At 40.0% G+C, this 19,605-nt stretch overlaps 1 protein-coding gene across 2 annotated transcripts in view; it reads right to left on the bottom strand.

The window, feature by feature from the left end:
• The window catches only part of LOC119653267, a 271,295-nt gene that overhangs the window by 26,735 nt on the left and 224,955 nt on the right, over positions 1-19,605 (bottom strand). Inside the window, exons 2-9 of one of the 2 annotated variants that reach the window (XM_038057887.1) lie at positions 10,683-10,818; positions 10,014-10,260; positions 9,744-9,914; positions 4,272-4,570; positions 4,081-4,209; positions 3,403-4,022; positions 3,016-3,304; positions 2,608-2,826 (exon numbers count right to left, since the gene is read on the bottom strand). In XM_038057887.1, the coding sequence (XP_037913815.1) occupies positions 2,608-2,826; positions 3,016-3,304; positions 3,403-4,022; positions 4,081-4,209; positions 4,272-4,570; positions 9,744-9,914; positions 10,014-10,260; positions 10,683-10,818 (2,110 nt within the window). The remainder of the gene's footprint in view (positions 1-2,607; positions 2,827-3,015; positions 3,305-3,402; positions 4,023-4,080; positions 4,210-4,271; positions 4,571-9,743; positions 9,915-10,013; positions 10,261-10,682; positions 10,819-19,605) is intronic. The other variant, XM_038057888.1, reaches the window with a different exon arrangement.

Genomic DNA, 19,605 nt, shown 5'->3' with positions numbered 1-19,605 from the left:
CAGAATGTCAAGAAGGCGGGGACTTTATAATTCAAACCTCAAAAAAGCTTGATGAGGGGCATAAATCATGGCCGAGACTGCTTTGGCGTAAGTACCCATCTTATCAATTGGAAACCTATGAGGCCAACACAGTGGGCTATGACGGAGATTCTGGCCAAGCTATACCAAAAACCTACAAGAAAGGCGAATTTAACTGTGAAGATTCACCCCCAAATAATGTCCCCACTTAAGTGTCACGTTGGTACGCGCTTATTAGCAAAGATTTCACGTGTACTTTGATACGATACGTGGAATATCATGCGAAGTTGGAACGGACGTGGACCTGGAAGTAGGAGAATAACAAGAAATGTCGACTCAATAGCGGGTATCACCTCCTGGAAGTTTTTTTCCATCGGCAATAATTCCGTGAAAATTACATACGGCGGTCGCTTCATCAACTTCTATCCGGGGGCAACGATCACATCGCGCTTATGACCTCACTATTTCTTCCCTTTAAAAATTCACTCCACCACTGCTTGCCACAGAATAAAGAAAATATTAGCGCTAATTTTTCGGGTAAGTCCTCGAACGTACTCTTCCAACCATCCCATGCCGCCTGTGTTCGGCTGTTTCACAGCTGTTACTACATACATAAATAATTCGCAATTTACTGAGATTACCCGCTAGGCAAAATGCACTTGCTAGCACTTACATTTAAAGGTAAGAGGTAAGAGGTAAGAGGGAGTAAGGAAGAAATCAAAATGATTTTTAATAAATGAGTAATTAAAATACGTTACTTATGTAGTGTGAAGATAGGATGGATTTGGGAATTTGAGAGGAGGATATACGAGGTGCTCAAGTATGCTAGATAATAGGACAAGGAAAATACCGTATATAAGCAAATGAATCTTTCCGTCAGCTTAGTGCAGAGGAAAGATAAAACGAAATGATCTGCATGCTGCTAAACCAGGGATTCTACAGGTCAGTTTCGTTTTCGAGATTTGTTCGAGGAAAGTCAGCTAAAGACCAAAATCGATGCCACTACCACACACGATTGTCGAAATAGTGTGTGTGGTAAATAATTCACAATTTTCCGAGACGATCCGCTTGTACCTCCGTTTGCTAGTACTTTTATATACCGTGGTCAGGCCATACAATTAATGGGTAAAACAACAAAATAAAAGATTAATGATCATTTTTGATATTTGAGAAACGATGCATTTTAAGTGAATAATGTTTAAATTTTTGCGGGCATTTATACAGCGGCACTGGAACTGCTTTGGTTGGCGCAAATCATATCTTAAGCAGGACCTATTGGAATGGTAAGTAAATTACATTAAGAAACGACTGTCGACTGGCAGCTCATCGCTTCGGTATCGCCGTAACAAGGTGTCCAGTTTGTGGCAGCGGTTGAGTCGACGAAAATGCATCTATTGTGATTTGTTAGTAAGCAAATCTTATTCTTTGATCAACTCAACATTCTATTTATCAATATCTCAACTCACAACCACTAGTCGCAATATACAATGGTATTGACGACCACTTGGCTTATTTTCTAGGGGACTTGGTCGGTCACTATCAGCAGTACCAATTCTAGAGTATCGAAAAGTCAGCTAAAACATTAGTAACTGCTGCGTCAAATGCATCGGAAATTTTGGTAGAAATGACGTAGCCAAAACTTGCCGTTTATGCAACGATGTTATGGTTGTTCGAAAGGAGAATTTACCCCAGCTAAATGACGATTCGGCCCTATCAATGAGGTTGAGTTGACCCACGCGATGACGGTTTGGTCACAATTCAGAAGATGTGCAGGCTGATTTGCAGCGATCCTGGTTGTAATGCCTATACAACCTACCTGACCGGTCGAGCAGGCATTTTCTCACGTTCCTTAATCAATGAACATGGCAATATATTTATATGTTTGTAATTTGAAAAAAGTCGAACAGAAATCAGGACAGTTTAGTAGGCTTTTGGCACTGAGACTACGAGCTTGCATCTTTAGTATATTTGGGTTTGAATCGACTGTTTCTGAAGATATTGGTTGGACCGCCCATTTTTACTTCTGACTTTGGTGGAAAACCTACAGCGTTCTTTTATAATTTGGTTTGGACTGTTAAATATATACATACATATGATGATGATGAAAAGGAGTTCATTTAGATTTACAAACCCTCTGTAACACAGCGTGACTAGGGACTATATTAGTAAAAACATGTTTCCCTCAAGGCAGGAATAGTTATTGCTGCATTAATAATTAGCATAACTTGAAATGGTTACATGAACAATTAGTAATTGCTATTTCGAATTTATTTGATGTGCCCCACATTGGGCGCGATTTCTAGAAAGTATTTTTTGAGCAATATCATATCTTGTTCAAAGGTTTGAATCAAAAACTACTATACCACAGCTACAGTATTGCTATCAATAGCATGTAAACTATCGTGATGTGAGCAAATTCCAAGCTACTATTTAAATTTTTAAATAAAACAACAACCAGTATCATGCATGTGTCATGAAAAATGCATATGAGTGCATTGGAAACAAGCATTTATGCAATGAACACTAACCAATATTCCTCTACTGAATAAAAAAATCAATATTACAAATTAAATAAATTTCTTAGCTCACCTCCCAGCCCGAATGATATTTTGCAGGCTAGGAGCTGATGATGAATTATGCGCTGAAAAAACTGGACTATGTAAATCTGTTTGACTACTGCAAGAGCACAATTTTCGCATGAATTTTAGTCTATGCGCGGCCAGTTGCGAATGTTTAGCCAATCCTAGGTTAATACGTGTTTGTGGACTTAATGATTTTACACCTCCAGCTGATGACCAACTATGACATCTACGTTAAATGAAGATTTTGATTGGTTTTGATATTGTATCAACAATTGTTAGGATTGAAGAAAAATTGTTTAAAATAATACAAAAAAAATGGAAAAAATTTACATACAAAAGTTGTGTTAACAGTGATAGATTAGTAAAATAAAAGATAATTTATATTTTTGTGATTTTGGAGAGATCGTCAACTTACCTATTTCGGCTCGATATGGCTTCTTCACTATTCACTAGGTTCGAAATTCTTTGTGGGTTGAATGATGCCATGGTTGTCACTTCACCGCCCAACGAGAAACGCACAATTGGTGGCGATGCACAGTCTGTTAAACTTGTGGTTTTTGGGCTACATGGAGGCGTAGGTGATGACTGTTGTCGTCGCATCGGAATTTGCACTGGAGATGTGGGAAGACTGCGACTTTTGAAGCGTTTAACATCCAGTGCTGAAAGGCTGTTGTGGCGAAACATGTGGAAGAGCGATGATAATTCTGCAAACGAGAATAGTAACCAAAAATAGATTATCCAATTTCGACGATATACATAGTAGGGTAGTGCACAATGGAGAGTGACCTAAATGCATAATTACCTTTTGTTTTATTCGGATCAAACGGTAGATGCGTTCGAACATTCTGGGAATGCCCCAGTAGCAATTGATGCGCTTCTCCTGGTAGCATGAACCACCTCAAACTCTCTGCTGTTTCATTCACTAGTTTCAAGCCCAATGGCAACGTCGACTTTTGGGCCATTTTACGTGCCCGATTAAAAAGATTCCTTGCTGTTTGTAAGCATTCTGAATAATTTTGTGGGAAACTACCAGGACCAGAGATCCGTCTGTCAGTGAACAACATGCGCCCGTCTGTATATCGGATAGATCCAAGCCATTTTCTTTCCTTTATCAACGAGTTTGAATGATGTCGCCATTCGCCTGTTCTTTCAATATATTCATACTGTGGGAGTAACTTCCATGCTTCGGTCGCAACCATTTTCAATGCTTCTAAAATGAAGCCAACTTCTGCATCAGACATAAAGTATGGGATCAATAAATTTGTATATCCAGGACGAATAAATTCTGCGTTGTTATATGTATCCGTTATGAAGTTATCATAGTCCCTAGATGTTGTTTTATTGATTCCTAAAATTTCACCAATATATGATGTCCCTGTGGCCTGTATACCAAACACATCATTCAGCACAGCTACCACAAATCTTGAAAGAAAATTATTGTATTGAGGACATACGGACTTCAAAGATTCGGCTTTATTACCTATGATGTAAGAACGATCCTCGTGGATGTTTCACCAGAAAACTAAGCAAAGGTATTCGCTTTGCTGTAGTTTGTAATGGCCCCAATAATATAATTTCTGGTATCGTCCTTATATGTGAAAGAATTTGTCTGCAAACAAATACACATGTCAATTAAGGACTTCCTATAAAGTCATGTTTAATTTATCTTACTTGCACAGCTTCTCCTGCCTTGCAGCAATGTTTTGAATTCCTAAGGATTCCTTCAGTTGCATAGCGAGTCCTGCTCGTATAGTTTCCACAACACCGACGGAATCTTCGAATACAGTTGAATGATGTGACGATATTAACGACTTTTTGATAATCAATACACCTGGTCCTTGCACGCCACCGATGAATTTTTTCGTACTAAAGAATAAAACATCTTTTGTCGAACCAGGCAACAAGGGGTTCATATCTATTGATGCGTAGGGTGCTGCCAGACAATAGTCCCAAATACCTATGGCGCCATACTGAAATGGTGAAGTTCAAAATAAATAAACTTTTCAAAACTACTGCTACGTTATGAACGCGGTGGAAAAAACTCATCCAAGAGTTTGCATGGTTTTTGAGAGATACTTAATCTAAATGGCCTATTTGAAACGTATGGCACAAAAATGACTTCCTGAATTGTTCAGCGAATAATGCACTCGGTTACAGAAAACGAATGTCAAGTAGAAGCAATCCCGCAAGCTTCAACCGTAAGTGCTGAGCAAGGTACTAAACGAATGGGCAATAGAAGGAAAAGAGAATCGACGGAAGCAAATATGGAAATACACAATCGGCAGAAATGCGCTTGCTGCAGAACTATACAGCAGATGACAATTAATCGTTCGGAACAGGAGGAGTTTAAGTCATACAATAGAATAATGATGGAAGGAAATGTGCACAATGAGTTCAAGTCCTCGGTTTAAACTGTCAATACCATTCTATTGTTTATGGTATTATCCATTTTTATGATCAAGAAAATGAGAATCGTAAAATTATAATAGAAGCAATGGAAAATCAAAGATTAATCGATAGATTTCTCCCGACGGTGCGGAAATTGTGGTGAATTTCCACTTCAATTTACGTGGTAAAATTTGAGGTCAACCAATAAGATTGTAGGGTCATCGGGAGGAGTGAACAAGGCGTGCTTATTACCTATAAACGCAGTTTTTTATGGAAGAGGCAGCCTCATTCCTTCACTTTATAGTTCTTTGTGGGAGGATTGATTTCATCTAACCACTTAGAATAAATGTTCATTTCAGATGTCTGTCGGCAGAGTGAACTCAACGCTGACACAAATGCATATATTCTAACATTTGACCGGATGAATTGATATATCTTACCACGCATACTGTCAATAGTTCTTATAGTACCATACAGTATAGTAATCCTGGTACTAAAGTGCTCCTGGCCTTCGGCTTTATGCCTCGCATATTTTAGTTGTATTACGCATGTGGTATTTTGATATAATTCTATTAATATTTGTGCAAATATTGAAAAAAAAAAAATGTTTTCAGAGGCCTAGATTTCATAAACATAGATGCACCATTCTGATTTTTTTTTTGTCAACTTTTTTCAGTTGGATAGGTTTTGAGAACGAAACTTGTTTTACTTTTGGAGCTCCCTTATGCTTCAACCAGTTTAGAAAAGTACCAACTGAGACCTTTCATTTGATACCGCACACGGCCCACTCCGGAGATCTTGCGCAAAGTCAAAACAGATACTTCCCTCACTGAATTGATTGGCAATGTCACGCGTGCAAGGGATACACAGAAAGGCGATCCGTTGCTAGAGGTTAAAACGGATGAAGATTTAGGTGAAAACCTACGGAAAATATCGACCTATTATGACTTGGTTAGCAATGGTGCGATTTCCATTGTTTGGATCATGGTCTAAATTATAGCCTCCAGGATGAACTTAAGGGGGTTTTGCAGTCAATTATTAAAAATTAAAGTAACATACCATTACTAATTTTATTTGACCAGATACCGGTATGGAAGGTATTACGGATCCTAGGCACGGAATAGTGCCAGTATCTTAATTTTTTCAGGTTTTCCGATTGGGTGGGTTCTGAGAATGTTTCTTCGAAAAAAGGACCACTTTTCAGCCGGACCTTCCCCATCGTGCATTAATTGTCAAAACTGAGACCGGGTACGTCTACTTCTACTTCGACCATTTTCTCATCAGCAGAAATAATACTGTCGTCCCAACTACCAACACTTTCCCTTTCACTGAAACCGTTGCAGGCATCAGGGACTACGATGCCATAGTCCTCGATATCCAACTCCCCGGCAGAGCTACACCATCAGCCAGGAAATGCAAATTTCACCACCTTTTACTCTCCACCAATAGCCAAGTCTCCAACGATACCATCGACTTGACAGGTCGTCACTACACTGGTCCCAGCCCGTTCCCTCAATTATCGCGATCTAATCCCGCCTCCGATGGTATTCTAGAGAATATCAAATACTGGACGACCTTCCGGTGGGGACTATTTGGAAATAGATATACTCTGCAATTCTAACCTATTCTAGATGAAATCTAGTCTCTAGACAGGTCAATCTGCGAGGGGGTTCTGACTCTTTACACTAACCACCTCCACAACTACCTCGCCAACGTTGAGCTGGACCCTGCCACATACAGAAAGTTCAGAATCATGTGCTATCTTTTCCCAAAACATCTTCTAGTTCGAAAAGGTGAATGGAACGGAGCAGAGGACTTCCTCCTCCTTCTATCCAGTCCATAGTCAACCTCCTCCCATGCCCGGCGTTCCTACTTCGGCAAGCCTGCACGTGCACTTTCTCCTAGCCACTCTCTGACCCCTCCTCATGCTCCAACTACTTGATCAAGTGTCGATCTCATCCCAAACCATTCATTACACAGGTCATGTAGATCGAAATCGTTGAAAAGAATCTTCTTCGCACTCACCTATTTCCTCAATTACCCCTACCACTCCTATCCCAAAACTGCCTCTTGAGCTCCAAGGTAGAACAGTCTTCTACAAAGGTGACTTCTGCCAGCCTCAATTTCATGAACCTTCCCATCATTACTGTCCATGCTACCTTTCAGTCCCAAAACCCTCGCTGCTAACCCCATCATATCCACCTACTCGATCCCCCGCCTAAAGGAAATTTGGAAGTCCCAGATTCTTGAAAAACGATAATCAGTCCGAGTACGGAAATCTCGTCATTTACGTAGACGAGTTTTTATTTATTTTAAAATGTATTTATTTATTCTTGGAAATCCACTTTGTCATCTTCAAAGTAGTGTCCTCCGGGCACAATACACTTATGCCAACGTGTTTCCCAATCTTCGAAACAAGAATTAAAGTCACCTCTCAGGATAGCTTTCAGAGCACGTAGCGATTCACGCCCCATCACGCTCCATCGCCTAAAACGATTTGTTCACAATGGTCTTTTGAATTTCGTGAATACCTAGAAGTCACATGATGCCAAATCAACTGGTGTCGTCTTACAAGACCCATCCAACGGATTCAATAGCCTTGGTTGCAAATGAAGACTTGACCGTTGCTGGTCGAACCCTCTTCACGTCCATTTGAACCTAAGAGTTCGGATCGTCAGAAGGCCGTTACTGCTTTGGTATGCCCTTAGTCGCCGTTGCCCCTGACGGTCTTGTCTCTGAAGAACCCGGGGGATGTGTTTTGCCCGAATGCTGTAAGCAAGGCTTTAACGTCAAAAGTTAAAGATCGGGGTGAGGTTTGCTGACTGCTTCGGCTCGTACGTTAGGGATTGGGTCCCAATTGAATAAGTGAGCCTAAACTCAGATTCTCCATCGATTTTTCTCGTTTGCGACATAATTTTTGTCTTGTTTTCATTAATTCGTAGACTAACTTTGTTTACTGTTTTATCGAGGTTTATAAAAATCTCCTATGGTGATGTAAAAGATCGCGCCATGGGGCTTATATCGTCCGCATATGCGATGTTTTACTGGACTCATAAAGCAGGATGCCACATGCAACTTTTGTATAACCGGCTCTAGTGCAAAATTGAACAATAATAGTGCCTGTCCATTTCCTTGCTTTAATCCGACCTTCTGCCAGGCTATCATTGATTCTAATATGCACTATTGTGTGGGGTATTGTCATTCTGGTAAGGCCTACCAGTTTTGCTTGAATTATCATCACCCTTATGTATTCCTCGAAGACTTGGGTTCTTAGGAAGAGAAATTGCGAACTCTTGGTTCCGTTCGAGAGAAGAATACTCCGAAGAATTTTTGGTCCCCTACATGAGGATGGACGATTCCGTAGGCTACATAACGATGAAATCTACAAGCGATACCGTAACCGTCAGGTTGCGGATAAAATCCGGCTCAATAGGTTACGATGGGCGGGTCACTTAATCCGTATGGATGAGGATGGTCCAGCCCGAAAAGTCTATAAGGGCAATATCTATGGTAGAAAAAGAAGACGAGGAAGGCCCTGCCTGAGATGGGGCGATGGCGTAGGTCAGGACACCAGACAGCTTTTAGAGATATCGAATTTATTGACCTCGGTGCAAAACCGGGATGTTTTTTCTTGGCATAGTTGTTATGCTGTTGTTGGCCTTATGGTAAGCTAGACGTGTGACTTAGGTATGGGCTAGCTGAAGGATGATTGCAATCTAAAGTGATCAGCTGGTTGCCGATATAATTTGCATACGAGATTGTTTTCCGTGTATTGTTGATTTTAGATTTATGAGTTTATTTCTTTACTTAGAGTGGGTGCGGTATTATTCAAAACTCAAAGACACTTTCGCCATTCTTTGTTCGAGATAAGAAATTGTGGATTGTGCAATACACTGATTTGACATACAATCAATAGTGTTTAAAAGATTCATCCATAATGCCTAACGACGTTGCACTTGGATAAAAAGTTGTTGGAGCAACAGGGCAAACGGGGAGAGCGTGGCAATACGGCTAAATACTGGTACACTGATGGATCCCTTACGTAAGGGGGAGCAGGCGCCGGGGACATTGGTTCAAGGAAAGCCACTTTAAACTAAAGAGTAAGCATACTAGCATATTTCAGGCGGAAATATACGTCATAGACAGATGTGCCCTCTTCAACTTCGAAAGTATCTATAGGGACAGAACATTGCTACTCTAAACGACTCTGACCCAAGCGTTTATTAAGGCATTTAGGTCCTACTAGATAAATTCCAAACTGGTAAGGGAATGCCTTGACAGACTGAACACGTTCGGCTCGCTCGATAACGTCTAGATACTCTCGGTTCCACATTTGTCTAGAAGGCAATGAAGGAGCAGACGAGCTGGTCAGGAGAGGAGCAGCGAGGCCGCTATACGGGCTAGAGGTATTTTGTTGAATCGGAAATAGGTTCATGACTACGACATTGAAAAATGAAGAGAAACAACTAAGCAAACTTTATTGGGCGAACTTGTCAGGAGCAGTCCAGGGTGTTCATGGGGGGATACGAACCCAAGCGCTCGAAAGACTGTTTCAATCTCACCAAGCAGAACCTCGGGATCATGGTGGGAATACTCGCTCGTCACTGCAGGCTAAACTATCACCTGAGGAAGCCAGGGAATCTGCGGATACTGTGTGTAAACTCCGTGAGAAGAGCACAACAAAATTGGGAAACCGAAAGAAGTATCTACATAGCTCGGATGAGTTTTGGAAAGAAAATGGCTATTAATACTTACTTGATGAAGGAGAATTGTTGTTGCAACGCAATCGGCTTCAATTCCAGTTGATCTTGATGCGCCAGAAAACAATCCTATTAACAGTCTTTTAGAGTCTGAGAACGATGATAATTTATTCTCTAAGTCTACCAAATCTAAGAATCCTTCTCGGGTTTTTGATATAATAACAATCTGTTTAATGAAAAAACAAAAAAAGGTGTGCTTTTTAGGATCAAACATTTCTGCATTTGATTTCAGTTTCAAAAACAATCTGAAGGTCGAGATACCAACCTGTGCTCCCGCATTCTCCCAAATTCTGATGTGTTTCGCAGGTTCACTTGAGCTTATAAATAACACTGGACCTTTTCTCCGCAATTCAACATCATCAATGTGTACTGGGCCACTATGTGCATTTGGCGAATAACAAAAGAAATGGCACAATCGTTCAATTATAATTGTATGTTTGGCTTCACAGAAAATTATGTGATCATCGCTTGATGCATTTACGGCTGTAGCAATTATTTGACGAGCTTCTTTGCTGGAAGGTAAATTATTTCTTTTGAAATTCTTAGAAGTATGAAATACTTAGAAGAATATAAAACTTGCTAAATCTCTGAGATTTTGTTAAGCCATTAAAAAAATAAAATACAAACAGCACTACGTTAAAATAATTTAGTTAAATTAGGCTGAGGGTAGTGATGAAATACTCAATAATCACATCAATCATCAATATTAGGTCTTTAATTTCAAAGCAACTGGTTTCAAATATAATAATAATAATCGTTGGCGCAACAATCCATGTTGGATCAGGGCCTTGAAGTGTGTTAGAGCACTTCATTCAAGACCGTAACTGGTTTCAAAGCCGAGAAATTTCCTCCCTCTGAGAGCATATATCCTTTTATTTTGTTTTATAATGCGTGAGAACTCGTATGCCACATATGGAGATGAATACCAACTTACCTATATAAATGTGATTGTAAACCTGTCACAGACGATGTGCATGTAGTATCCCCCAAGGCTGGTAATACTTCTTTGTTTATGTATTCCTCAAAAAACTGTAGTGAACGACCACATGAAAAATAATCGGCGTAAACAGCTGGAAAATAAAGAAATCAATTGGTGAAGTTAGATTGTATGATTATAAAAGTGAATAAAGTGAAGATTTGCTAAAATCTAATTAAAATTAATATATATTAGGCGAAGGTGGCTTTACGGTTTCTTACCAGGGCAGAGGCAAATCGTCACACACTGCCTTACCACGGCCCTGGGAGTATAGTATCGGCGGATTTACGCTCAATATAATTCGCAGTCATGTAGTGTTCTGCGAATTATATAAAGGAGCATTTAACATCTGCGAGACGCTTCGGTCACGCTGGGTAGGGCAGAGGTGAGGCAGGGTCTGACAATTTGTGTCTGCCCTGGTAAGAAACCGTAAAGCCGTCTTCGCCTAATAATTTTGAAGTTCGGATGCTAATCCCTAAACGAGGGGTTATTTGGGTCCGTCCAACATCAAGTGGATGCGATCTTAGGACACCGCAATTCTTAATTAAATATATAACCTACATTAGGGTTGAAAAGGGTCTGTTCAGTCGCCTGTGATGAGACATAGGTTCACCACGACCGAATACGTGCGAATACCATCTCTTTGGTCCGTTGGGGAAAATTCTAGGAGTTCAAAAGTCGAAGAAGATGTTGATCTATTTGTGTCCAATTAGTTAACAACTAAGCTTTGAACTCATTATGACAACGCAATCAAGAAACTTTCAAAACACTAGGAAAAATGTGTTCCAGTACAAGAAAGCTATGCAAGCAAAAAACAAAGAAAAACATTTTGAAATTATTTCGTGCTTGATTGACCCTCGTATATGCCTATGTTGTGTGCTAGAAAATGTGTTTTATATAGCGGTACTTCCCCGGGATGTGGAAAATATATCGAAAATTGCTGTGGGTGTGCGTGCGACGACTATCTCTTGGAAAGCTAATGCTTTCTTTTGGGGTTTTGTCTTTGATGAGTGACCGAACAAAAGAAGAAAAACTTTTGGAAACCAGATGTGAAGGGAAAACGCAACGCGAGGAATTATTTTTATTTTCCAAACCAAAAATTGATAATAAGGAAATATGATGATAATAAAAACATTGAATTTCTCGCAATGCAAGTATTTGCCTCGAATTCAAGCAAATCAATTAAACGTACAGAAAACAGAACCGGAAAACATTGTAAATGCCAAAAGGATTCTCAGCAAGACGAAACTCTAGTAGAAAAGTGTGCGTTCGAAATAATTAGTGAAATATAAGGCATTTCCTATAAAATCAACTAGGATTTTGAAACAAATTAGCCAAAATGACGGTACTTTGAAAAAAAATTGATATTTGTTATAAAATAGTTTCTAACCTGCCAAGTTGGCATTCTTAATTCATTCAAAAGGCCTTTAGTTTTCAATTCAAGCATTGTTTCGTTTTTGAGTTAGAATTGCATCAAATTTAAAAATTTTTACACGATAAAGTGATAATAACAATAATAATAATAATCGTTGACGCAACAGTCCATATTGGATCAGGGCCTTGAAGTGTGTTAGAGCACTTCATTCAATACCGTAACGGTACCCTACAGTACACTGTAGGAGGCAACGTGGTCAGCAGCTGGGTCGACTGGTATCCGACGTCAAATCACAGTACAAATCCCTCCTTCCAGTGAGATTTGAACCGCGACCTTCCGTACAACAACCATGTGCTCTAATTACTTAGCTATCAGGATAAAGTGATATTTTACCAATATAATAGGTATTTCGCTATTCCAATTCACCTTCCTCTTCTGTTCCCTGTTGCTAGTACTTGGCGTAGAACAGTAAAGGAAGAGTGCAGGTATCTCGGGAAGTCGTGGGGGAGTTGAGGTGCGTTTTCGCAAACTGTGAGTAATGGCGAGTTTGTGTGGTTCACGCCCTATACCCTAAAATGGCAACAATATATGCCACATAAGCAACTCTCCCATCAAGTGCCTTTTTTGAGCGAGGACCCTGTGTTTTCTAAACTCCTACCACTTTAAAATTATCCAGAGTTCGGTCTCAACATTTTAATACGTCATTCTACATTATATTCGACAAATTTTTGTCTTTGTCCATGTTTAATTCAAGTTTTGGATTGAAGTTATTGTGAATTTTTGGAGTTAAATCTTTGATTTGAAGTGTGCCTTTTTCCATTCCTCCCTAACTCCCGCGGAATACTCACTAACAAGAGGCATTCTCCATGTTTATGACCTGAGGATTCCAAGGAAGGGTAGGAATCTTAAAGGTTTTCAAAGTCTCTTTAACGCAGGAAAAACATCGATTGAGAATGTGATCCATCGTGGATTTTCCTTCTCGATCGTGATATTACGACATTTCCTTTTTCGTATTTCAGTTTCCGGTGCGATCCTTTCCATCAGTGGCACGTGAAAGTTTGTCAATAATCTGAGAGGCATTCTAGTGTCCATAAGGAATCCCCGCACCGACCCGCGTAGAGCTGCTGTATTTGCGGGCATTCAGGGTCACCTTGCCATTTCTTTAGGTGATGTCTGCCATCTTAGTGGACCTGAGCCAAATCAAATGATCTTTTGATCATCATGCCTACAATTTTAAGACAAAAATTTTGATAGTTGCGGTTTTATAGTTTGTGACTTTCGTTTACATTTATAAATTGTATGGAATATTTTGGCAACATCAGATAATCATGGCTTACATTGATTGATATTAGTTCAGGTCAAAATTGGAACTTTATGCAAGTGAGAAATGAGTTATGAAAGTTGCGAAAGCTTGGAAGCAATCTTCTATCAATCTTGTTTCCAGTTTATCACATCCCAATTTTGAAACAATCCAAAAGTAGTGCTTATTAATATGAAATATATGTTAGAAAAAAGTGTTATATTTTTGTTCAATTTTTTCTATTAATGTTTGATGATATGTATTTAATATCTATAAAATGCAGCTATTTTCACATATAGCAAAAATCAACTTTTTAAAAAATAATTTCATGAATTTTGAATCAAATACATACTTTTTGATTGTAAGCATTTTTGAGACGGTTGATTTGCTTACTTAATTTGTTTCTCGTTCTTATTACAAAAAAAAAAAAAACAATAAAACCTCCAAAAAGAATAGTGTGGCTTTGGTTATAGAAAAGTGTGTATAATGGACAACCATCTTTTATTTAAAGATTTCTTTCTGAAATTCCAAATTGCCTACGATAAAATTCTGAGGATATTTATTTATTATATTATATTTGTAACCATGGATGATATGTAATACGTGAAGCGAACCACTTTTCAAATAAATTAAGCATGTAATATGAACAGGCTGTTACCTCATCGCGCTTATACCCGGTCCTGAGCAGTTTGTAATTTTTCATTTAAATTAACCTAGTTTCTCAAGGAAGGTTTCATGTTTTTCGGTCAGTACAAAGCGAATCAACTTTCCAATCACTGTCGAACTAATTATAATATTTGTTGCGGAAATACAAAAAATAAAATCCGGAAATGCATTCATCAACAAGATAATAACACAAATATTGTATTTATTACAATTAAATAGTACTTGTATTTATGTATACATAAATTCAAGATTGAGCCTTAAATGATCTATTCACTTTTCCCCTTGATTCCAACATAATTCAATAATCTTTTATTTCAAGGCTATAATAGTTTGCGTTTTCTGCATTTGTTTTATTTCTACTATTTGAAAAAAAAATTCAATACCAAGCTTAGCTGAGTCGGCACTTAGTAAAACAAAGCTGTTCAAGCAATTTAATCAGTTCCTTGGAATGAAGTACACGTATTTTGATGTAATTTTATTGAAACTCATTTCTTTGTTATTCTATTATATATACTTAAGTAGTGGCGGTCAAAAACGATCTTACTTTATCTTTGTTAGAGTCCATGCATTACTTATCTTCAATATTATATAAAAAAGTGGGAATAAGAAAAGTATTTTGGCATATCCTGAAAAATACATGATGAAATCCAGATTTTCATTATGATTAATTTGTACCTTTGTATTGAAGGTCTATCTTTTTCCGTTATACTTTGGAAAAACATGTTAGCGTTAGCCCCATACTTTTGTCCAGTCAGATTGTGTTTTATATTCAACAAATGTTCCAATTCTCCTCAGTTAAACTTATCCGAATTGCTACATTGAAATATTGAGCTACCTCTACTTGGGGAATGTTTATTGATTTGCTATATTACTTTTTTCTACCTGATCATCTCAGATGGTTCTAAAACATGATTTTTAGTATCACTTTTAAGCAGAAAATTCACTCAGAATTCACCCTTCAAAAAAAGGAAAGGTGGATGATTTTTGTAAAATTATAATATTATGAAAAAGCTGTTACGTTTGTGGCATGTACATATGTTCATGGAAATATTCTGCAAAATCATCTGAAAATACTGGGTTTTTTAAAGGCTGAGAATGATACTGTTGTAACGTTGTAAAGAAAATCTATGTATATAAGAGTATAAAACGTGCCAAATAATTCCTTCATTAGGATGATTTCTGGAAAAAAGGAATGCTTGTTACGTTTTTGGCTAACAGGTTTTTTAATTGTTTGCAAATACTATATTTCGGGAGTTAGCTCTTCTCTTCTTTAGTGTAGGAGCAACTAGGTCTTGAAATATAGTATTTCCTTTAAAAAAATCCTTTAGCTAAAAATGTAAAAACTAATAAAAGGTCACTCCTCCCCCTCCAGCAAGTCAGTGATTCTATAACTAATCTGAGCAAATTTGATAAGATAATTCTTCAAACTCTAAGGATAAGTCTTTTGATAATTAAGCATTTTGGGGGGAACTTTAAAAGGAATTGGAGAGGTTGCCCTATTTTGCTTAACTTGAATACTAACCAGATGGAGAAACTAAGGATCTTTGAAGGAAAATGTCTCTGCTCCTTCTTTAATCGCACTGCTGTGTCAAATTATGAACATTATGTAACTAATGAGGTGATATATGCAGCTACTACTGTGCCGAGAATCGACACAGTTATCGTTAGATTGATTCACCCTTGGGTTTCGCAATCGTTCTAGTCAAATAACGGGTATTTCGAGAAAACTATCCCGATAGGCTTTCTTGGGAAGCGTTCATACAGGAACACTTTAGATCTTGATTATACCGGTGCCCCGGTAGTGTATCATATGTATATATAGGTGGCTCGACGATAAGAAGATAGGATATCCCCTGAACTAGACTGCACGGGGTCCGGGATTCAACTGGAGATACTCTAGCGCAAGGACAATTGAGAAGATGATGCTTAGTTGATATGCTTTTTTTGGTGTGGGGTAGATGAATGCATTTACGCACACCACTAAACACATCCCCATCGTTACAGAGCTAGCCTGGAACCGTTTGTCACATTACTTCGGACTAGTCGTGGAAACGTAGAAAGCATTGTCTAGTGTGCTTAGAATGTCTTTAAATCTTACGGAATTAAAGGCGTTTTTGACGTCAAGCGTTGCGAGGAGCACCACCCGTCGAGTTCGGCGGCTATGTGCCTCCGCTCGTCGAACGGCATCCACGACTTGCATAATGTCATCAATTGTGGATCTCCCTGCTCTAAAACCGAACTGCCCTGGAGATAAGTCGCCGGCACCGCGTATCGCTTCAGCGAGTTTACTTCTAATGAGTTTTCGAACACGGTCAAGCGTACAAACTGAGCCGTATGAAGAAGGCCACTCAGGGTCGCCTTTTCCTTTGCTGATAAGTGAAAATGCCCTCTTTCAGGTAACCGTTGAATGCATCGAGTAGTAGGTCTGTTCGATGTTGGAATACCAGTTTGTATACTTCTATTGGAATACCATCGGGTCCTGGCACCTTCTTACCTGTTCCAACTCTTTTATAGAGAAAAGTAGGCAGTCCTTGGCGCACCCCGCGCCGACGTCATCGTACCATATGGGGTGCGTATGGTGCCCATGCAATGTGGTCCATCTGCTCGGTCTTAAGCGAACAGGATTTTCGCAGAGCCCCGATTTTTCGGCTTACCAATTTGTAACCGAGTTCCCACGGGTCCCCATTCACTTCGTCGACCATACCCTGGCAGCAACGAGCTTTGCTCCTGTTTATTACGCCGCGGAGTCTTCTTTTAGCTGACCTGTACTCTGCCGTTACGGTGCATGCCTCCTCCCGGTCGCTTGGGTGTTGTGTTAAGCGGTGGAGTCTGTGACATTCCTTCCGAGGCTCTGCAATTTCCGCCGTCCACCAATACATAGAACATTTAACACGTCTTGATGCCCTCCTGGCCGTGGACGATCCGCAGGCTGCCATTATCAGGTTCATAACTGAATTTACGACAGTGTCAGCTGCAACGCCACCACCCCCAGGAGTACCATCCACCGCGACCCCACCTGCTCCAAGAGTTTCAACAAACTTTTCGGTGTGCACCCTCATGGCGTTCCATGCACAGAAAGAGCACCGGGAGAGTTTGTATAAACCACTTCGAAGGCAATGTATTGATGGTCTCTTGCTGAGAAGTCTTCCAGGACTCACCACCTTTCTTTTAGCGCAATGACTTCGACGCGAAGGTTACGTCTGGAATGCTTCTCTCGTAGCCTGGGCGCCGGATCGTTGGGGTGGATCCGGTGTTTAAAATTATCTGTCCTATTCTCGCTGCTATTTCGAGAATTCGTTTTCTTGCTCAAGTACCCTAGCATTGAAGTGACCCCTGACCAGGATTCGCCCATCCGTGCCCAAGATAGCGTCCTCCAAAGCACCACGCTTGGGTCGAAAATCCAGTATCGTCTCATTCGGCGTATGATAGACAATCAAGAACGTTATCCCTAAACAACGAATCCCGGCAAAGCTGCCCCTCGGCCTTGTGCAGAAACCGTCCCGAACCCAGATAGCAGCGGTACCTAATATGTCAGGGTGGCATGAAACTGGGTCCTTGCTTCGATGCTGCTCACTGATGAGCACTAAATCTGCTTTGGTCTCCGCAGTGAACTGCGCTAGCAACTCGTGGGCGGTTGCATTCCGGTGTGTATTGATTTGTAGAATGCGAGTTATGTTCAACGTTCTCATCAGACGCGCCACGGTCTCTGCATAGGACGCAGCTTTCCTTTTCGTTGCAGTTGTTCGCTTTATGGCCTGCCTGACCGCATTTCCGGCATGTGAGTCAAGGTCTCGGCTTTCCAGAGAACACGTGGGTTCCTGTCCGGAAACCAAAGTTTTCTCTCCCAGAAACTCCTTGTCTGCTTCACAGTTGGGCCTAGTTCGACTAGCACTCCACCATCCTTCGCTTTACTAATGGAAGAGGCTTCTGCACCGCTATCTTTGGGTTTGCCTTTGTAACGGATTTCATTGAGAATTTCCGCAAAAGTTTTGCCTTCCGTCGGCTTAATAAGCAGAACTGGTGATCTAGTCCTCCTTCGTCTCCCCACTTTTTCCGTCTCCGTCTTTCGTGTCCGCCTTAATTTTAAGCAGAGGTTTTTCTGATGACACGCCGTGTTGTTGTTTCTTGTCCCTCTTCGCCTTCTTCTTTTGAGCCCTGGGGAGTACTAGAATGAAGTCTCCTTCAGATGCCCCTTTCCTCTTTCGTTTTTTCCCCAGTTCGCTCTGCAATGGGCTGTCTGCGATTCGTTTGGCGCTCGTAATGTTCTGCTTTTCGCGAATTTTCTCTTATTCTCCATGTCCGCCTATAATATAGTATGAAATTCTGTCCAGGAGCTCCTCCAGCTCCATCAGCTCGGTTTTCATCCCTTTGCCGACGTTTTTCTGGAGGAACGTTGCAGATCGCATGCGCTTCGCAACTGCCACGTATTTCTTAATAAGCTTTTTCTCTTCAGAGTAGTCGGCCGCGCTCTCACTTGGCTTATATTCGAAACCATTTGGTTAGTTTCGGCAGTTTCCACTGTGCCCCTTTCGGTTGCGGTGCTGCGTCACATTGCGAGTTTTCTTCTCTATCTGCACATCCCGATGTCTCGTCGGGTATTTCAGCCCTTGCTGCGTCCTTCGTTTGGCACTGGGACGAGCGACGCATTTTTGAGTCGCGTATAAACGCAACCATTTCACTCTCCATTCCTATTATCTCTTCGTTCGTTTTGTTTGTGTTTGTCATTTAAGTCTTTTAAGTTTTTTGCCAATCAAGGGAGCGGGCCGCAATAGTTAGGAACGGGTATACCCTCGGGGACCCCAGTTCCCTGAGGCCTGACCTTCGATTAGGTGATCCTGGAAATTACGGACGGATCAGTGCTCGATTGGGGCATGGTCTACTAATACCGGTTCAATGAACTATACCCGATCAGGGTTCCGAAGGGGCTGGCTCCTGATACACGTCACAACTGCCACCTTGGCAGAGCTAGGCTTATGTCACCCCATTGAGAAAGGGATAATGAAATTTAGTCTGGATTTCAAGTTCTTCCTCTGTAAAGCGACAAATCAACCAGTTTGACCTTAAGCCATTCACGTATGGATATATAGTATTAAGGTGCCCTGCTAGACTTAAAACCAAAAACACCTATTGATATCTGAACGTTGAAGCTTGCAGGTAGTTTACTTGCATAGCTCCTCAGGATAAAGAATTACATATACATTGTTGGAAAATCTTGCATTAGATAACACGAAAATATAATCCACGCTGTCTGAGTTTAGGCGTTTAACAATTAATTCATCTAGAAAAATTAGAACTTGAGAAACCATTGCAAATTGTAGGATACTTTTAAAATTAAATAATATTTTCAAAATAAAAGTTTCCTAACTAAAAAAAGGAAAATTTTCGAAATTTTTCATTTTAGTTAAGAAAAGACATTTGTAAAAGTGTAAAATTCATATATCGTTAGTACTTAAATAACAAAAGATGAAAATCTTTTGTGTAGTCAGGATCTTAAGTCAAATGAAACCGAAAAGTTTTTCCTGTCTCCTAAAATTTTGATA

Source organism: Hermetia illucens, chromosome 3, assembly GCF_905115235.1.
Source record: "Hermetia illucens chromosome 3, iHerIll2.2.curated.20191125, whole genome shotgun sequence".
Lineage (NCBI taxonomy): Eukaryota > Metazoa > Arthropoda > Insecta > Diptera > Stratiomyidae > Hermetia > Hermetia illucens.
The sequence above is the reverse complement of the archived record's forward strand: the minus strand, read 5'-3'. Positions and strand labels throughout refer to the sequence as shown.